The sequence below is a fragment of the Micropterus salmoides genome, unplaced genomic scaffold (genome assembly GCF_014851395.1).
Source record: "Micropterus salmoides isolate LMB-PRFRI ecotype aquatic unplaced genomic scaffold, ASM1485139v1 Ms_hic_scaffold_10, whole genome shotgun sequence".
NCBI lineage: Eukaryota > Metazoa > Chordata > Actinopteri > Centrarchiformes > Centrarchidae > Micropterus > Micropterus salmoides.
Window position 1 is genome coordinate 9,483,735 of NW_024040041.1, and position 19,849 is coordinate 9,503,583.

At 41.0% G+C, this 19,849-nt stretch overlaps 2 protein-coding genes across 6 annotated transcripts; one reads left to right on the forward strand and one right to left on the reverse strand.

The window, feature by feature from the left end:
- Window positions 1–584: 584 nt before the first annotated feature.
- On the reverse strand, window positions 585–8,642 carry LOC119884533 (MICAL-like protein 1). 4 transcript variants are annotated; one of them, XM_038694928.1, is made up of 16 exons: window positions 7,984–8,642; window positions 7,433–7,481; window positions 7,095–7,236; window positions 6,619–6,704; window positions 6,350–6,492; window positions 5,451–6,016; window positions 4,741–4,797; window positions 4,045–4,090; window positions 3,171–3,690; window positions 2,779–2,901; window positions 2,328–2,454; window positions 2,122–2,212; window positions 1,896–1,969; window positions 1,244–1,358; window positions 1,112–1,158; window positions 585–910 (listed from the first exon to the last, which is right to left on the reverse strand). In XM_038694928.1, the coding sequence occupies exons 1-16, from the start codon at window positions 8,145–8,147 to the stop codon at window positions 786–788; spliced, it is 2,475 nt and encodes an 824-aa protein (XP_038550856.1). In that variant the 5' UTR covers window positions 8,148–8,642; the 3' UTR covers window positions 585–785. The 4 variants fall into 4 exon arrangements, with proteins under 4 accessions (XP_038550856.1, XP_038550847.1, XP_038550862.1 ...); XM_038694919.1 differs by having other exon boundaries at window positions 6,619–6,707; window positions 7,984–8,641; XM_038694934.1 differs by lacking the exon at window positions 4,741–4,797 and having other exon boundaries at window positions 6,619–6,707; window positions 7,984–8,640.
- A 1,020-nt stretch (window positions 8,643–9,662) lies between these two features.
- Window positions 9,663–19,833, forward strand: LOC119884562 (ADP-ribosylation factor-binding protein GGA1-like). 2 transcript variants are annotated; one of them, XM_038694950.1, is made up of 17 exons: window positions 9,663–9,738; window positions 10,788–10,872; window positions 11,267–11,342; window positions 11,777–11,875; window positions 11,995–12,118; window positions 12,299–12,399; window positions 12,524–12,604; window positions 12,946–13,083; window positions 13,203–13,284; window positions 13,758–13,871; window positions 14,034–14,183; window positions 14,341–14,414; window positions 14,577–14,764; window positions 17,389–17,618; window positions 17,707–17,876; window positions 18,037–18,147; window positions 18,558–19,833. In XM_038694950.1, the coding sequence occupies exons 1-17, from the start codon at window positions 9,696–9,698 to the stop codon at window positions 18,666–18,668; spliced, it is 1,977 nt and encodes a 658-aa protein (XP_038550878.1). In that variant the 5' UTR covers window positions 9,663–9,695; the 3' UTR covers window positions 18,669–19,833. The 2 variants fall into 2 exon arrangements, with proteins under 2 accessions (XP_038550878.1, XP_038550886.1); XM_038694958.1 differs by lacking the exon at window positions 9,663–9,738 and adding an exon at window positions 10,217–10,235.
- The last annotated feature ends 16 nt before the right edge of the window (window positions 19,834–19,849 follow it).

Below are 19,849 nucleotides of genomic sequence, written 5' to 3' on the forward strand. Positions count from 1 at the left end.
GTACCACTGATGCGCGAGCACGCCTGTGGTATACACTGCACAGGTGTGGAATTGGCAGCTGAGCGTAAACGAACATCCTTGATCCTTTCCATTTCACTAGGCCAGGTCCTCTAGCCCCCCCCCCCTTCTTTTTTAATTTTTTATTTTTTTATTTCTTTATTACAGATCTGCATGATTCACCTGCATCACATTTTCAGGTCGGAAAATCCGAAAAATAATTCGGAAAAATCACATCCCTGACACTTGCACTGTTGTAAAATGTGCTGAGATTTAAACTATCAGGAATGTGTCATTTCTCCACAACTTGAAAATGTTCGTGTCTGGATCGATTCCACATAAAGAGAGATTATACAGCCAGGATAAAGTTATTGCATCACAAATCTGAATCACCTTTTCAGCTCATGGAGAATTTCAAAGCCCTACTCTCCAGGTTTTTTTAAAAACTAATAATTAGAGAACCAATAAAACAGATCATGTAAATAACATCTCCTCTGGTAAAGCTTGTTTTTCCACCATAGAAGATAACTTCTCAAGAAACTAAAATGTATTAATAACATTTCAATTCTTCCCATAGACAAGACATAAACATTTCCAAATAAATATTTATTGCATACTTCAATGAATACAAGTATGTAATAAAATAAAAAGAAACATAAATATAACAATAAAATGAACAAATTGTTTCATATTATGATCCTCTTCCACTTTTCCACAACGGTTTCATTATCTTTATCATGTCAAAGTATACATGAATTTGTTGTCAGAGTTTCTGCAGTTATGATACTTCAGCACTTTTTGTCCTTGGAGTCTTTGGTGCCCTCTGCTTTATGGTTCAGCATCTTAAATACCTTTGTGGGATTGAACTTTCCTTTTGACTTCTTTAGCTCTTTTAGTCCCTCTTTCTGGAACTCTGAGGAGATATATGTAGATATACACATTTTTGTAAGCAAGCATTAGTGTTTTTTAGAGCATTAATGTGTTTCAGAGAATCCAAGGCTAATATTGCTCTGCTTTCTTCATAACCACAGAAAAGAACAAGATGTGCACAGCAGATGGCACACAACAGTATGTAAAAGGTTATTTTAAGTGGGGCATTTTGAAATTTTCTCACCTTTGTTCTTCATCATGGATTCCAAAAGTATATCTTCTTCTCTTTCCCTAATCAGAGAAACACAGTTGCACTTGTAATTTTCAACATGAAATCTATGGATGTGAAAGCCACGTGTTTTTATTTTTTGTGCACCTCTGCCTGTCCTGGTCCAAGCTGCTGATGATCTGGTTCCTTTGTTCGATGATGGTGACCAGCTCTTTCATCAGCTGCTGCTCTCGACCTCGATCCTCTGAACTCCAGTCACTCTCTGAATGTGAAGACGACAGTGTGTGTAACGTTAAACAAAGCAGAGCACTGCAAATCACTCCTTTGTACTGCATCACCTTCACCACATTCAGGAAACTGTGTCTGTGAGGTTTCTGATTTATTTGTTGCTCCCTTTTATACACAAAGGCAGTTTCTGGTCAGAAGACAAAACTTCACAGAACAATTTAAAACCCAGGAACAATTTGCTTTTAGAAGAATCCTTATTCGTGTCTGTGTCTTATGTTAAGAACCAACTTGTATCTTTCCACAAGAATATCATATATAGTGTGTTTGTGATTTTAAACGATAAGCTCTTCATACCCAGATCAGAAAAGTGGTATGTTTAGGACTGATTGTAAAAATGTTGCGCATATTGATTATATAATTATATAGGCCTCTGGTTTAAGGATTGATTGCTGAATCATTCCAGAGTTTCCCCCCAGTGATGCCCCTGGTATTTGAGATAAATAATTGTTATTATTGTTACATATGCAAGCTACAAAAAGGGACAAAGTGATGCACACAGTACCACACTGACCGGGTTTAATAAGGAGACATCTGAGCTCGTACTCCACATCTGCCTGTCTTTCCTCTAATCTCTGCTGCTTTGTCCTGGGGCAAAGGCACAACACAAAATGCGTGTAAAATTCAAAAAACCACCCATCGCAACGCTCACATAACCTTTTTGCTGTAGCGTAAACTGCAATCTGAAATGAAAAATGAACGGCACATATAAGCAAACATCTTCTCACTTATCTACTTACAGATAAACCAGCTCTGTATCTCTGCACACCAGAACGTGTCTCTCATGGATAAGAGAGAACCACTCCATAAGCATTTTTTCCTCCTCTTTATCTGAAATAAAAAGGAGCGGCCAGAGATATAAACACTATTACCCGGTTAGTATTTACACACACTGAATTGTGCAACAGTGATTTGGTCTAGAACCAGTAGAAACTATTTGGGGAACCATTCTTGCAGTCTCTCAGATTCTTCTCCAACTCGACTCCTCTTTGTTCCAGTGCCTCCAAATGTCTATCCAGTTCTCCCATCTCCGCCTGCAGGTCTTCTGTAGAAACATTCTGGTCCGCCTGCACCTGTCAAGCAACATAGAAGTCATAAAACTCAGTAATATCTCACTCACAAAGATGCTATGCATGATTTCTGCAAAACTAAGGATGAATCTACACCTGAACAATTTACATGTACTCCCTGATGACTGAACCTTGTAATGAGGGCTAAAAGAATCACTGCATTTCAAACGTATCAAGTTAATAATGCATCAAATCCTTCTATTAAGGATAAAGATGATAACGGCAAATATAAAAGTCCAGTTTTTTTGGGCCAGCAATGTGTCAATATGCCATTAGTATAAACATTTATTGACTTATTTTATTGCTAGTTTCCTTTTGAGTCATTACCTTCCTCTTGATGAGTGGGAAGCCATGTCCAGGAGCAGGTGCCCGTCTAGATGGGAGGGACTGGAAAGTTTTTGATTTGGGCATTGCAGGGTTTCTATCAAAAGGATTTTCTTTGCAGGTTATCTAAAAAATAAAAAGAACATTTAAAATTGTAGGATAATTTACACACACACACACACACACACACACACACACATATAAATAAACTGTAATATAACTTCAGTTAACCTGATGCGATGTGTTCACATAGCATTAGCATTCCATAAAATAAAAATAAAAACACACTTTTTGGACAAGAACATATTGTGACTACGTTACGAGTCTGTGACTGCAGAAGAAAATATTCATATTAGATATAATCATTATTAGTTAGTCATTATCTTTATTCATACCTTACTTTGACATGGCGTGACCTGATCACATTTATTTGCCTCTGTCAAGTCACATTTGGCAAATGTGGCACAGAAAGCTGGCACAGAAAGACTCCTAGGTAAAGTGTGACTCTGTGCTTCATCTGAAGTGGCATGCGGCCCTGCTGCTGCTTTAGTCACATCCAGTACTGAATTTCCCGTTTCATCCACATCTGAGATACCAGTAGCTGCGTCCCTTGATTTATCTGTCAGACTGCCACCATTCCCTGAACGAACAGCTGCCACTGAGGCTTTGATTTGGTCTGCAGGCTCAGGTTTAGTGCTCTCTTCTTGAGTGTCCTCATCCACATCCTCTCCGAATGGATTGGGAGGAGGAACTCTGGGTGCGTTCCATGACATCCGCAGGTTAGAGACAGATTTGGATCGAGGAGTGGGTACTGGAGCTGGAGCTGGAGGCAGCTGTGTCCAGGGTCCGGGATGAATGATGGCCAGCCATGGATGGTTGGTTTTCACTTTAGGGCTACCACTGGTTGGGCTGGTGCTACAAGGGGGAAAATAAGAGATGACACCACAAGTGAAGAAGAACTTAAGAGGAAAATGGTCATTATTTCCTATTATTATCATTGTATTTTATAATGCTACTTTTATATGATGTTTAGGATTTAGCCAACATTTAGACTTGGTTTTGGTTGGAAAATATGAAAACGATGTATTCAAATGTTATATAATTGTTCTGATTATTCTCAATATTTAATAAAGTTGTAGTAAAAAGGTAAGAGCGGTAAAATGAGAAAAAAGAAAATTTTGAAAATATAACATATTTAAGAGAAATACAGGAGCGAGCTTGAGGTTTCTGGCTAAGGAAGCAGAGAACAGACTCTTTCTGTACACTTACATGTGAGAGGAATTGACTACACATTTATTTTGGTAGGATGAACTGTCTGCAGAGAGAAAAACAAAAATTAATTTGCTAACTTTTTTCACTCGGTCATAAACGAGAAGAGATGGCCACGGACTTAGCATCAACATACACTCACCTAAAGGATTATTAGGAACACCTGTTCAATTTCTCATTAATGCAATTATCTAATCAACCAATCACATGGCAGTTGCTTCAATGCATTTAGGGGTGTGGTCCTGGTCAAGACAATCTCCTGAACTCCAAACTGAAGGTCAGAATGGGAAAGAAAGGTGATTTAAGCAATTTTGAGCGTGGCATGGTTGTTGGTGCCAGACGGGCCGGTCTGAGTATTTCACAATCTGCTCAGTTACTGGGATTTTCACGCACAACCATTTCTAGGGTTTACAAAGAATGGTGTGAAAAGGGAAAAACATCCAGTATGCGGCAGTCCTGTGGGCGAAAATGCCTTGTTGATGCTAGAGGTCAGAGGAGAATGGGCCGACTGATTCAAGCTGATAGAAGAGCAACTTTGACTGAAATAACCACTCGTTACAACCGAGGTATGCAGCAAAGCATTTGTGAAGCCACAACATGCACAACCTTGAGGCGGGTGGGCTACAACAGCAGAAGACCCCACCGGGTACCACTCATCTCCACTACAAATAGGAAAAGGTTTTTGCAAGAGCTCACCAAAATTGGACAGTTGAAGACTGGAAAAATGTTGCCTGGTCTGATGAGTCTCGATTTCTGTTGAGACATTCAGATGGTAGAATCAGAATTTGGCGTAAACAGAATGAGAACATGGATCCATCATGCCTTGTTACCACTGTGCAGGCTGGTGGTGGTGGTGTAATGGTGTGGGGGATGTTTTCTTGGCACACTTCAGGCCCCTTAGTGCCAATTGGGCATGGTTTAAATGCCATGGCCTACCTGAGCATTGTTTCTGACCATGTCCATCCCTTTATGGCCACCATGTACCCATCCTCTGATGGCTACTTCCAGCAGGATAATGCACCATGTCACAAAGCTCCAATCATTTCAAATTGGTTTCACTGTAGTTCACTGTACTAAAATGGCCCCCACAGTGACCAGATCTCAACCCAATAGAGCATCTTTGGGATGTGGTGGAACGGGAGCTTCGTGCCCTGGATGTGCATCCCACAAATCTCCATCAACTGCAAGATGCTATCCTATCAATATGGGCTCTCAACATTTCTAAAGAATGCTTTCAGCACCTTGTTGAATCAATGCCACGTAGAATTAAGGCAGTTCTGAAGGCGAAAGGGGGTCAAACACAGTATTAGTATGGTGTTCCTAATAATCCTTTACGTGAGTGTACATACAGAGTAATTAAAACACAAACTGAGCTGCTCCAGTAAAATAATACAGTGCCTATTTACCTGCAGTCTGGGAGGTTCTGGTCCTGGGTGCAGGAACAGGGACTATAGAAGAGTCCAACTTTCGCCTGGGTGCTGGAACTGGCCGACTACCTCCTTCTGTCATTTGCGCACACGGTGAGTGCTCAGACTGCTCTTGGGTCTTTGTCGCTTCCTGTTGTATCTTGCCGTCCGCCAGAATGGGTGCAGGTCCAGTTTTTCCGGCTCCTTTAACGGTCCTGTCTTTAACACTTGTGGGTGTGGGAAGATGAGGAGGTGCTGGCTTCTTTACCTCTCTGCTCCTCTCCTGCCTTTCTTTTCCCTCCGTCTCTGTTGTTTTACAAACCATTCTGTCCTGTGACTCTGTGTTCGTAGTGTAATGAGGGACACTGGAGACAGCCAATCCACCAAGAGAAAAATAACCTGCCTGAAACTTACATCTGGGCTGATTCTGAGTCGATCCAATTTGCTGACTGAGGTCAACATGAGAACTTTTACTGTTTGTTATGTGGTGAGTGCAGATCAAGGAGCATGCATCACCTCCTTGTGTGTAAGACCCAGGTAAAAGAGTATTGCGGCACACATTGCACCTGAAAGACAAACACATCTGCTGCAAAAGTGTCCTTAACCCATATTAACAGGAAAAAAAAAAAAGAGAATCCCAAAACTGACCAGCACTGATAAATAACAGAAAAACAGTTATTTTTCCTTTCAAGCTGACCTCAGATATAGATTATTTTACTTATAATCATAAGTGATATCAGATAGGACCACAGTGGTCACTTGAAACACATTTGAAACGCATTCTTATTTGTGAACTGCAGTGTGTCTCAACCATATCTACACACAGTCTGGATAAATCTGGATCCTAACAGAAGCAGAAACAAACTGAGCTGCTGTTACCTTGTGAACTGTGCTGTTACCTGAAACAGCTGCGATGGTAGAGCTTTCCGTCAATCAAATGTCTCTGTATGAGGTGGACAGGCTTAAAACACAGATTACACACCGTTTGTGGCTTTGCGTTGGACAAACGATGTTCTCTGCTGGTTTCCAGATCAGTCGATCTCTGAGCAGAGGAGAGAAACGAGCAACCAGGACTGTTAACCCAGCAGCTGAGGTGATAAAGAGCACGAGACGACAGATGTGTTCACACTGGGAGTATATGTGCGTTAAAATGATTGTGAGCAATTACCTTCTGGGGTTTCAGACCATCAGGAGTTTTACTCTTTGTGCGATTGTTTAAGACAGTGACATGTGATGACCTCAAGCTGGCAAGGCCTGCTGCAAAGTCAAGAGAAGACATGCAAATGGAGCACAGTTTGGCAAACGAGAACTTTAAGATGAAAAAGTGTGTGTCTTGCTTTGAGTAGAGGAAAGGTGGAGGCTGTCTGAAGATTTCTTTCACATGATGTGAAGAGTAAAATATAGCAGTCCACCGCAACTTACAGCTGATTGCTTGAGGGGTATGAACTTGTATATCTTCTTAAGAACCCAAAACATCACAGATATAATCCTAGAAACCTTTGTGTTCTTCAGTAATCATTTACATTGATGAAGTGCCTTTAAACAAGCAATAAACCTCTGCTTGCTGATTTTCTGCCAATAACTATGAATAAAAGCATCAATATAGATGTCTAAAACAGAAAAGAGAGATTATACACAACACACCGTAAGTCTTCCTGTTGAAGAAGTAGTAGTACCGGGAAAGGTAGGTGATGACGCTCAAACAATCAGGCACCATGGTGGAAACCATGTCGTTTGCATCCAGCAAAGCAGGGATACCCAACTTCGTTTCTGCAATCTCAAATGCCTACAGAGCAGAAAAGATTAACAGAGAATGAAGGTAGACCAGTGTTAAAAAAGGAGTTACATAAATGCAAATTACCCAGAGGTTTTTTTCTTTTACAACATTTCTGTTGGCCATGGTAAATAAACCCCAAACACTGAGGTGGGAGGGACATGCTTGCAATGTGGCTTGTGTGTAAAGGTAGATGAAAATGACTCACCAGTTTGTTATTTTGATAAACATTATCTTTGGAGAGGGAGCTGAAATCTCTGGAGGAATGTAAGGAAAATGGAGCGACTGATTAAATGATGATGAAAAGACAAAATCACAAACAAAGCAATTGCCTGTTAGTGAATAGCAGTTAAACACACACATAAAACACTGTGCCAGCAAGATGCAGTCACTGTATGTAGTAAAAAAGGTATTTAAAAACTAATCCCATTAAACTGGACAAGAAAAGGTTAAGAAGAGAGACAGAGAGAGATTAAGCAAAGGAGAGCAGATTAGCCACAGACATCGTGTGCAAATCTTGCTCTGCTCCAGATAAGACAGCACGTTAGTCACTCTGGAGCAGCCCCAGTCAAGAAAACAATGAAATCTCAAGACAAGACCCCCAAAACAGATGAGGATATGTTTACAATGTTAGAAATATCCTCGTCATGCACCAATAGATTTAGCCAAGGCCACTACAGGAATAATGCACCTCACTGTTCTTGTCCATCAGGCTCAGCATGAGTTTGCACAGCTCTCTGAAGCTACTGGTCTACTTACATCAAGTCAGGCCGGTGTTTGTGGATGATGGCACAAAACGCGAGCCCGTCTCTGAATGAGGTTGACATGTTCTTTATTTCCACATCGGGGTAACAGGCGCATGTGAGGCGGCACCACTGTTGTAGAGCCTTCGCTGTTGCCATCTCTTGTGCGAGGTCTGACATGTGGGCTGGGTATACATGGCCCTTTCAAAGTTAGAGGAAACCAAATAACGCTGGGCAGGTATGGCTTGTGGAGGAAAACAGGAAACGATATCTATCTAACCCTTGCAGCAACTTTTTTTGTTGTTGCAGAAAACCTGCGACCAAACGTGTGTATCGAGTTGGTGAAGCGACAGGAAGGAAGGAAGTCATATATTTCCCCCACTGTTATGTTGCATTGTCAAATAAAAACGAAGGTGTCTGCGCATGTAAAGAGAGCAGGCTACATTATTTCGGTGCATCTAGCCACAACTAAAGTCTCAAACGGTTTCCCTCACGCAACACAATGTCACTTTTCACTACAAACCACCAACGAGATTCTGAATGTAGGGAACAGTCGTCCAAACATCTGCAGTGCTCTGATGACTCGTGGCCGATTTGATAGAAGGCATGTAAAACAAATCAAATCAATTCCCGTTACTTGCTGTCGTCCTCCTTGTTGTCCTCCACCTTCAGTGAAATGCACAATAGTTGCCGCTGGAGGGAGACACAGAGCTGCTGCCTCCCTATAATTAGGAAGGCGAGGTTTCTAATTACAAGCTTATTTCTCGGATGCAGACTTGACATGCTTTTTTCCAGCAAAATATAAACTATTATTGTAGGGGGTTTTTTAATCAAAACTTTGAGGTATTATAGCTTCATTACAACAGGCCATTTGCTAATTTTAATCCATCCCCCAGTTCTTGCTATTTTTGATCAAGAAACAGATCACAAGTGTGTTAAAAGATTTCAGAATATTCAGTTTTAGCCTTCAATGTTATTTTATAACATTTGGACACATGCACTTGTCATTTCAGGAAGGTTAAGTCAGCTATTGTTCTAAAAAGTACTTCCGGTCAAACAAGTTAAATAAAATTATAACGGCATTAACCTTTCGAGTCTTGCAAAAAAAATAAGGGACTAAACGACATGTTATGAAGTGATAAAACCAAGGTGAATGTCCTTTGTCTCTGGTTTAAATGTCTTCATATATATACTGTATATATGTTTGTGCGTCTGCTTTAATTTGAAAGAAATTCTACTTCCGGTATGGTTCTGTTTTCTCCGATTTTCTTCCTTTACGCAGCTCATCATAGAAATCGATTGTTAGAAGGGTTATTCCCATTCAAATGTACACTTCTAAATCTCATGTGTGACTATAAATGCGATACTTGGTGATGTTTTCATAGATATTGGCGTTAACTTGGCATATTAAACTCATACTCAACTAATTAGGATGAACTTTATGGCAACTGTAGTGAAGACTTTAGTTGAAAAGATAACAATATTTTATTATTAGCATTTATTGTACACCTTGAAGTAATTTCTAGATTTTAGTTTATATGTGCATATAAAAACATTTTAGGCACACAATAAGGCAGAACGGTAATTATCATACAAATATCATACAAATGTATTGTGTTTTTAATTTTTAAATGTCCTTTCTATGCACTCCAGTTCTGCGTCTCTCCTGCTTCTACGTGCCCGTCTGCATCCCTCGCGAGAACGACACACGAGATAAATCTAGCAGTGATGGCTACGCCGCCCGATGCGGAGAGTTTGGAGTCTCGAATCAGTTGAGTATTTTAAACTTGTTCTACCGAGCCAGTGTCATCTGGAGAGCCGGACACTCGCACATTATTATCCGCGAGTTGTTGTGGATGAGCTGACAGCAGCGCGTGTCCCGGCAGAGGGGACCCTGCCGTCACATCCAGGATGCTAACCGAGTTCCGGAGCTGCTGTGCCAGCCAGCTGTCAACACACAACACAGCCAGGCGGAGCTTTAGCTTTACGGCACGGTAGCTCAACTAGGTAGCAGGCGATCAAGATCAAAGGAGCCTTATTTTTAGCCACAGGTTAAAAATAGGTTAGGTTATGGTTTGGGCAAATCTACGGCCTCGTGAGAAAGTTGTAGACGACACAGTGACACACTGCGACCGCCGACAGCAAGCTAGCTTAGGTTCCACTGTGCTAGCACCTGCACGGTGGCATGCTGGGGTTATGTGGCAGGGACTTCATCATGGAGTCACTCGGGATGCCTCTTGGCCTTCTTACGTGCTTATTTAAAGTTTTGTATGTGATTAACTTTTTTTCCCACTCAGCATCTCTGCCTATAATGTGAAGATATTCAGACTATGAATAATGATGCTTACTCAATTTTTTGTATCTAATAGGGTAAATTAATAACATGCACACATGTCAATTTATTAGCTAACGTTACTACTAGCTAAAATAAATACAAACGGAAACAAAAAAAGGCAGACAGAACAAACGTTGCAATAAATACTACCCTCAGGAAAAGATTAAAAAAGGGAAATATATATATATATGCGCTACACCTTTTACATACAGATGCGATTGATATGGAACATTGCACAGGTCGCAGCAAGACGTAGTTTAGAGGAAAAATGTATAATTGCACAGTACAGGTTAACGATTTTTATAATGTTGGTGTTGCATACAAAGTGTGGGACCAATCTATCTTATCTGTTGAAAATGCTGAAGAGAGAGGTTTAATTAAATTTGAAGGTGATTTTGGAGGCTGTTGTATTGTAATATGCTATAATGCAGAAGAGTTGAAGTAACATCTGTCACCTCTGTTGTCTGACTTTGCTGACGTTTCAGACAGAGCCACAAACCCACTCAACAGAGACACAGACTGGAACAGTATCCATGCCTTCTGTGACCAGCTCAACAATGATTTGGAGGGGTAGGAGGACATCGTAACAACCCTTTTTTAATTATGGTGTGGTTGGTGCTGGTTCAAGTTTATTATCCTGGAGACCCCAGCTGTGGGAGTGAATGTCAATTAACATACGTATTCATAACCATCATTTTGCAACTTCTCTCTGTGAACAATAGGCCTGTAAAGATAATTAAAAAAATGTCTGTTGGGCTGCACAAAAATAGGAAATTAAACAGACTTGTCTTTTTTCATCAGTCATTCTCAAATTATTTTAGAAATCATTATGGGGTTAATATCAGTGTTATATGATACAGTAAAAAGAAGGAAACAAGAAACCCCGCTTGCATTCGCTCACTTGCCCTCAACGGCTGCGTGCAGTGCTCTGGACATTCAGTATTGTTTGTGACCTGTGTTACAGACCTCAGCTGGCCACCAGGCTCCTGGCCCACAAGATCCAGTCTCCACAGGAGTGGGAGGCCATGCAGGCCCTGTTGGTGAGTTCAGATCTGAACCAGGATCTGTTAGTCTGAAGTAGCTGTCTCTGTACTCGGTGCACATTTTTTTGAGTCTCTACTCTATTAAGACTCTGCTACAGAATATTTACTTTTGTTCCCTTTTTGGCTTGTACATTTTCTAAATGAAAGCTCTTTTACTGCTATAAGATTACAACTTTTGGCAGGTTTCATCCAGAATTTTCCGTGGGCTCCCCAAAACCCGTATGCACCAAACTCTAAATCCGATTTAGTAGATGATGACAGGTTTTCAAATGAGCCTGTTCCTGAGGAATATAATGTAATGTAATGAGTCCTCAAAGCCTTAATTCACCATAACTCTTTCTCTAAATATGTATTATCATTTGAAGAGGCATATGTTTTGGAGCATGGTGTTGCTGTTTTCAGATTTCGTTTTATTTGTATTTCTTTTCCAGGTTCTGGAGACATGTATGAAAAACTGCGGGAAAAGGTTTCACAGTGAAGTGGGCAAGTTCCGTTTTCTCAATGAACTCATCAAAGTAGTTTCTCCAAAGGTAAGGCTTTCTGAGTGTCTCTCTGAGTGTGTCTGTGTTTTTCAGACAGGTTATTATTTATTTTTACACGTCATGTTGTGTGTAAATCACTTTGTTGTTGTCCTTAATCCCCCACTCAGTACCTGGGCTCGCGGTCACCAGAGCCAGTCAAAAAGAAGGTTTTGGAGTTGATCTATAGCTGGACTTTGGGGTTACCTGATGAGGCCAAGATCTCAGATGCCTATCAGATGCTGAAGAAACAAGGTAAGAGGCTATCTGCCATCAGGTGAAAGAAAGTTCGAACTCCTGAAGTTGTTAGAAGGCACTGAGGTTGTAGCCAAAGTCCATTTTAAGATAACAATTAATAAGGACTGAGGAAACTAATAACTACAGTGATAAATAATCATTTGCTTGGCTTGTTCATATTTTGTGTTTGTAAATCAGGTATTATCAAACAAGACCCAGAGCTTCCACCTGACAAATTACTGAACCTCCCTCCACCCAGACCCAAGAACACCATTTTTGAGGATGAGGAAAAGTCAAAAGTGAGATTCTTTCCAAAACAAATGTGATCTGAGCAAGTTTCTCACCCACTGTGCACGCTTTTGGGATTTATGAAGCCAGTTTGCTCATTTTCCACCATATGAACTCTGGCTGTGTGCTTGTCAGATGCTGTCTCGCCTGTTGAATAGCTCACACCCTGAGGACCTCAAAGCCGCCAACAAGCTCATCAAAGAAATGGTCCAAGAGGTAAGCCTCTTTCCTTCTCTTTTTCAAAATCACACTTCTCTGTTAAACGTGCACCACCACTGTCTAGTGCTGCATATATAGTTGTGTGTGTGACTTAAAGAAAATGAGTAAAATACCAGAGTGCCGCACTCATGGCAGGAACATAAACTGAATGAGGAAATTGGTTGGTTGACTGGGGGGTTGTGTGTCACTGGCAGTGATTCAGCAGGAATGATGAGGTGTCCTGCTTTCAGGGGTAATGGGAGCTGCTCTTTGCTCTTTTCTAATAGCCTCTCTCTGTCCTTTAGCTATGTTTTGTTTTTCTACTGTTGCGTTATTGTATTTGTCTCGTCTGTTTTTAGGATCAGAAGCGAGCAGAGAAGGTGTCGAAGCGGGTGAACGCCATTCAGGAGGTGAAGGAGAGCGTCACTCTGCTGAGCCAGCTTCTGCAGGACTACGACAGCACCGCTAGCAATCAGAGCAACGCTGAACTCCTGCAGGTGAACTGAAAGACAGATGCTTTTAATCAGATAAGAAATGTTCAGTGCATACACAACTATAATGTAGCGTTAAATAAGAAAATTGATTTCAGGTATTTAACATGTTTTGTGTGGCTTAGGACCTGTACCAGCGCTGTGAGAAAATGAGACCTACACTGTTCAGACTGGCAAGTGATACAGAGGACAACGATGAGGCTCTCGGTGAGCGTTTTTGTTTTATTCCGCTGCCATTAAATATCATGTAAAAGGGAAAAAAATGGCAAAAAAAATTTGTAGCTCAGGCAGAGCAAAAGACAAGCCCACAATGTTAATTTGCCACATCATTCAACTGTTGTCTGTTTCTGTAGTCGAGTCCTCCAACATGATACTGAACTCAGGCTTCCTTCTTTATTTCTGATGAGAGCACCAGAGACACGCCCAAAATATAAATGTAGGAAACATAACCCAGTGTTTCATTGTTACCACACAGCATGCTGCTCTTCACAAACAAATTGGGTGTCTTTACTGCCTTTGTCCTGCAGAGATATTTGATATCCAGTACTGCCTACTTTCCTACTTTATAACATCTAGTCCACCCTGCTGCCCAGCAGGAGAAAGTTCCACACCAACACCAGTTCTGACGGATATCAACACTGTGAAAACAATAAGGAGCATTTTCTAATGTTTTTCCACAGCGGAGATCCTGCAGGCCAACGACAGCCTGACTCACGTCATCAACCTGTACAAACAGCAGGTGAAGGGGGAGATAGTGAACGGCAACAACACATTAAACACACACAAACAAACAGGTGGGTGAAGCACTGAGCGCAGAAACGCATGAAGAGTGCTTAATAGTTTTAGAGTTGGCGTCTGCAAAAATGTGTAATGCAGAAACATTTGTAGATTCAGAAGTTCCTAGTTTTTGTTTATGGTCGGTTTGAAATGAACTGGCTTGAATCCATTTCTAACAGGAGGGACGGCACTGCTTGATCTGTCAGGACTGGACACATCCCCACAGTCGCCTCCGTCCTTCCCAGAGTTTCCCACACCGACAGACAGCCTCAACGCCCCCTCGCAAGAGATGGGAATTAGTCTCCTCGACGATGAGCTCATGTCACTTGGTAACAGCACGGCAGACACCAAAAAGTTGGAACTGGTTGTGTGCAAGATATTCATTGTGTGGAGTTATCTAGGAATTTTAAAATGAAGGGAAAGAAAACACTGATGCTGTGTCAGTCAGTTTCTAAGTAGTACTGCCACTCTTTGTGCATCTCACAGGTTTAAGTGAAGGAACACACACCTCCAACCCTCCGTCACAGCCTGAGGACTCCACAGCCTGGGACTCCTTCCAGGTGAGCAGAGGGAGGATTCATTTTTTATTATGACTACAATGATCCAGTGGCGGTTTGTATGATTTACACTGATGTCATTCGTCAAACGCACACAACAGCTCCTCCTTAATCGAGACATCTGTACCGCTATTTTCCTTACACGCTCTCACTTTCTACTTCCAGTCCTCTGACAGTATAGATGCAGACATCCCAGCAGCACCCAGTCTCCTCCTGAGTCCAGACACCCTCTCCCATTCTCAGCCCCTTTCGTCTGGTTCCACCCCTGGGAACTCGGCCCTGGACGAGCTGGACTTCCTGGGAAAGACACTGATGCAGCAGTCCCTGCCTCCAGAGGGCCTGCAGGTCAAATGGTATTAAACTAACACTATTCTAACACAGTCAAATTCCTGCTAAAACTGTGAGAAACAGCCTCAAGATAGCCCTAATATTTACTTTCTTTTTGTTGAGTTTTTAGTTTGATATGCTTGTCTGCTTGGTGTACCATGTGTAATTAAATTAGATAAGTGTAGTAGCAGGCAGCCACTGTCGGGAAAGGATTTCTGTCTAGTTTTGAAACATTAGACGCTCCTACAACACAGCCACTGCACTCGGCACTGATCAGCTTTCTGCCTCTAGGCTTCTCGTCATGTTTAACTTCTGGCTCTTGTTTATGTTAACTCTTGGCTGCCTGCATGCCTCAAAATGCTTCTCAGAAGTTTTGTCTCCCTTTGCTACTTCAACCTGACCAAAAACAAAAAAAACAATTCCTGCAGAAACCTTTTTAAAGTTTGAATACAGCAAAACTATGGCAAGCAGGTCTGTGTACTTGGCGGCAAACAGATTTTCGTTTTGAAATGGAAAAAAACTAAAACTGGCTCTTTCCCAATTACCATGAGTAAATAGGGAAACGAAAAACCCAAAACAAACCGTTTTTTCATTTTGATATTAACAAATGGAAAACGAAGAAAAATCTCGTTATCCGATTTTCTTTGTGTTCATAGATGTAAATTCAAATACGAGTGCATAAATCTTATTCCTCAATTTTTGCATTGGTTTTCCTTGCAGATACGGAAGCTATGGTAAGCAGCCAGGTAAGCGGTTGTGGGCCTATGCCCCCCCCTTCCCCCAAAGTCAGGAATTTGGAGTTGCAAATCTAATGTTACGAAGATGGACTACAAAAAGCACATCTTTGACTTGTGCATTCTTACCGTGTTGTTTTAATTCAGGCCATCGCAAGGTGGAAACATAGCCTATTACTCAATTACAAGCGTAAAGGGGGGTGCGGAGGGTGCTGCAGCACCCCTTATTGACAGGTAGGAACACTGTGCAAATGACATGTAGGCTACAGACTGCATAATGTGCACTATTGTTACTAAAGGGCAACATAAAATACAGCAGGTTAGTGCTGAATGCTCTGGTTGATATTGCAGCCTACTAATTTGATGTCAGCAGCTGTTTGCACTGTTTTGTCACGATTATAGGAGCTACATTGGTGTGATGCGCGGATCAGCTTTGATAGCCTATCTGAATAATCATGTAGGCATAAATCATCCACCCGCACTCGACCCAACTAATGATTTTTCTCAGATTTATCCCACCTCTACCGGCCCTTATAACTTTACAGGTGATTTCATTATTGTGTTGATGTATTAATGTTTTGTCTAACGTTTACTTATACTATGATTAGAGGCTGCTGTCAGCAGTGTTTCCCATACATTCATTTATTTGTGGCGGCCCTCCACAATATCAATGCTGACTGCCACACATTGATTTGCGATTTTTTTTAATTTATTTTTTTTACTAGGCCTAGGCTATTTAAAATCGTATTTGATTGCAGAGCTCTGTAGCGTGTTCGCTCAGCACATCCCCTCACCTGTCCCTCTCTCTTTCTCCCTCACAGCTGCACAGATCTGCCCAACACAAAGCTGTCAATGTCGGAGACCCAGCTTAAAGACGTTATTAGCAAGCATGTAGGGAGCCTAGCTAATAAGGAGAGCTAAGTTAAGGACAGACAGAGGAAACAGAATTCTACATCCAAAACAATGGCTTAATAATCAGCTGCACCCTCATGCCATTAATTTAAGTGGACCATGTATCAATGTTTTTAATTTGAATAATTTTATTTAACCAGAAATTGTTTCTCCCAATATAATCTTTCTATTATTCCTTTTATTGTTGAAAATACATACATAGCCTACATAATTACTGAGGTCCGGACCTCGGTGACCTCATACGGCCACTCTGTGTTGAAGGAAAGTGAATGGCCACAAACAAACAGTCTGTCAAACACGCATATAGGCTATAGCACCCCAAGCCACTTACTGCTTACCATAGCTTCTGGGTCACCAAAAAAACCCAATTCAAAATTGAGGAATAAGATGTATACACTCGTATTTGAATTTCCAATTTCTATCTATAAACACATCAAAGAAAATCGGATAACGAGATTTTTTTTTTCGTTTTCCATTTGTTAATATCAAAACAAAAAAACGGTTTGTTTTGGGTTTTTCGTTTCCCTATTTACTAATGCTAATTGGGAACGTTTCAAAACGAAAATCTGTTGTACACGGACCCAAGCAGTGTTTGACTCTCCGGAATTAACATTACAGATATCTTTAAAGTAATTTTTGACCAGTCTTAATTGCATTGGGACTCTCCAGGATTGTTCTTCAAGATATCTTTTAACATCGTTCTGACTAGTCAGTACTGAATTACAGATATCCGCAGTGATGTCAATGAAAACAGACACTTGACGAAGTTGTAGATATCAACTGAACTGTAGATATCTGTAATGAGAAACACCATACATATGAATGGCAAAAGTACTTTAATACTTACTGTGAGGTGTGTAATTATAGATATCTAGAAATAAAGTTGCAGATATCGGTAATGAATATCTAGTCTAGCTAACAGATGTTAAAACTGCACTAAAATTTCTCTTAAGCTTTTTTAATTTGTACAGTAAAGATAGAATTGTTGGTTTTTCTGCTTCAAGGGACAAGCAGCAGTCCAAACCAACTCTTAGAGATCTCCAGAGCAAGTCTGGGTCCAGCGTTACCCCAGTCCCCATACCAACCTTCGCCACTGAACACCCTGCACCTCTCCTCAACTCTCAGCCCAGCCTCGGCGCGACGTTGCTGGATATGTCCCCAACTCGCATTGAGACTCCTTCTGCAGAAGTCACCCTGACTGATGTTTTTGTACCGCTAGAATCCATTAAGCCCAGTAAGTGAACTTGATGTCTTCATGCTTTCGCCTGCCTGAAAGGACAAATTTATGATATGCTCTCCTCCTTTGTGCTTTCCCTCTCCAGGTAGTCTGTTACCTGTGACTGTGTTTGACGGACACAGTCTGCGGGTTCTCTTTCACTTTGCTCGCGACTCGCCTCCATCTCGTCCCGATGTGCTGGTGGTCATCATCTCGATGCTGTCATCCGCTCCTGTCCCCGTCACCAACATAAACTTCCAGACTACGGCTCCAAAGGTCAGCAGTAAAAAAAATAAATAAATAAATAAATAAAGCTCTCTATAAGAGCTGTACATACACGTAAGGTTCATCTTGTAAAGACAGTGTTACTGAACAACTGCAGGCGATGTATTGTCTTAGTAAAGAAAGGATGTTTGTTTTCTTTTATCATTTGTAGTCTATGGCAGTGAAGCTGCAGCCTCCATCAGGAACAGAGCTCCCAGCTTTCAACCCCATCCTTCCTCCTGCTGCTGTCACACAGATCCTGCTGCTGGCAAACCCAAACAAGGTAAGCCAAGATTTAACTAGCTACACTTTGGGGGTCCATTTTTAAAATAAACTATTAAGAAATCATTCTTCACTTAACTTGAATTGCTCAAGCAGGGCAGTCTATTAAGAGCAGCATAATCAGCTGACATTCACAGCAAGAAATGTGACAGTATCTCAAGCTACAGCTAGATTTGACACTAAGGTGCATTCTATAAAAGTAAAACTATTTCACAGTGATTTCACTGCCGCTGGTCAAGTGAAATGTGGAAGTCACGTGGACTGTAATGGCTTTAGTTAGCCTCTCTACTACTAATCTCACTATCATGAGTCGGAAGACCTACTGAGTGAGATACATCGGGGAAGTCTGTCCAGCCAAGGCTCTCTGGATGTTCAACTATATATCTACATCTCTCATTGTGTGTGTTGCAGGAGAAAGTACAGCTGCAGTACAGTTTAACCTTCACCATGGGCGAGCAGGAGCACAGTGAGAGCGGCAGTCTAGAACAGTTTCCTCCTCCAGACACGTGGGGGAAACTATAGCATTTAAACAAAACCCCAAACTGACAGACTCTGCTTTCAGACTGCGCTCCCTTCCTAAACCAACTCGACACTCTCTCTGCATAAACCTGTTTTCCTTTTTGTAATCACATTTTACTTTCTTTGATTGGTATTGATTGTTTTACTTGGATTATGCTCATGCTCAGTCAGTGTAATGCTTTGCTTTAACTGAGTCATGTGTTTAGGTCTAGTCTGCTGTATGTGGCTGCTTTAAAACAAACCCGCAACTGTTTCTCACAAAGTTTTTAACCAACACTGCTATGAAGGAAGAAAACTACATCAAATATGTGCATATTTGCTCATTTGGGGTGCTTGATTTTGGTTTTCCCCTAGGACACAAAGACAGTTTAAATCCATTATCTGTTGCGTTTACCTTCACCTCTGCATGCTCTGACAACATTTGACACAATGCTTGCAAAATCCAGCCAATCAATAGAGAAAGGCCATAAGCATTAAGTAGACTCATCTTAGTTTGCAAAGCAAAGCTATACTTAATCAACTTTTGTGGTGTCTATTTTGTGATGAGCAAATAACACTTATTATTTCTTTTCCACTTTTTGATTTGCACAGAGAATTCTTTTTTTGATAGTACTGTTTTCCTGTCTTTGGCCCATCTTGTGGAAAGAACATTTACTGTAACATCAGAGTTGTGTATTATCTGCCATATGTGCCTATTTTGCAGTTCTAACGTTTAAATTTTAGTGAGTTTGGATGAATTTGTTTTTCACATCTGTTACACATCAGTCATTGTCTGCAGTTGTCTGAGATCCAGATCAGCTACATTATAACCTTAAATTCTTAATATATTCATAGCATTTTCAATAGGGTTTAAGTTAAGTTTTTACAAATATTTTCTTTAACGTGTGATTTAAGTTTATATTTCAGGCGCTCGGAGCAGTGTCTGTCTCAAACATGTTCAGCTTGTTTCTAGTCTTCAGACAATGCATGTCAGCCACGCTCAATACTTCCCCCTGCCCACAAGCCTTTCACATTCCACTGCACTAATCTCCAATATGATTGCTTTGTAAATACCAATGATGGCAGTTCTGTTATGAACATTTCACTTGTGCAATGTGCAAGAGCATAACACTGGTAAAATATTCCAAATGGGTAATAAAGTTTTTTTTTCTTCTTGGTGACCATAAGGCATGTTTGTGTTGTAT

Excerpts from the sequence above, each read along its gene's own strand:
- LOC119884533 (XM_038694919.1), bottom strand. The coding sequence starts at position 8,147 with ATGTCAGACCTCGCACAAGAGATGGCAACAGCGAAGGCTCTACAACAG. Across the intron at positions 2,213-2,327 it reads TCTGAGAGACTGCAAGAATG|ATAAAGAGGAGGAAAAAATG; the intron begins GTTCCCCAAATA and ends TTTTTATTTCAG. Across the intron at positions 1,159-1,243 it reads TTGGACCAGGACAGGCAGAG|GGAAAGAGAAGAAGATATAC; the intron begins GTGCACAAAAAA and ends TTCTCTGATTAG.
- LOC119884562 (XM_038694950.1), top strand. The coding sequence starts at position 9,696 with ATGGCTACGCCGCCCGATGCGGAGAGTTTGGAGTCTCGAATCA. Across the intron at positions 9,739-10,787 it reads GAGTTTGGAGTCTCGAATCA|ACAGAGCCACAAACCCACTC; the intron begins GTTGAGTATTTT and ends CTGACGTTTCAG. Across the intron at positions 10,873-11,266 it reads CTCAACAATGATTTGGAGGG|ACCTCAGCTGGCCACCAGGC; the intron begins GTAGGAGGACAT and ends CCTGTGTTACAG.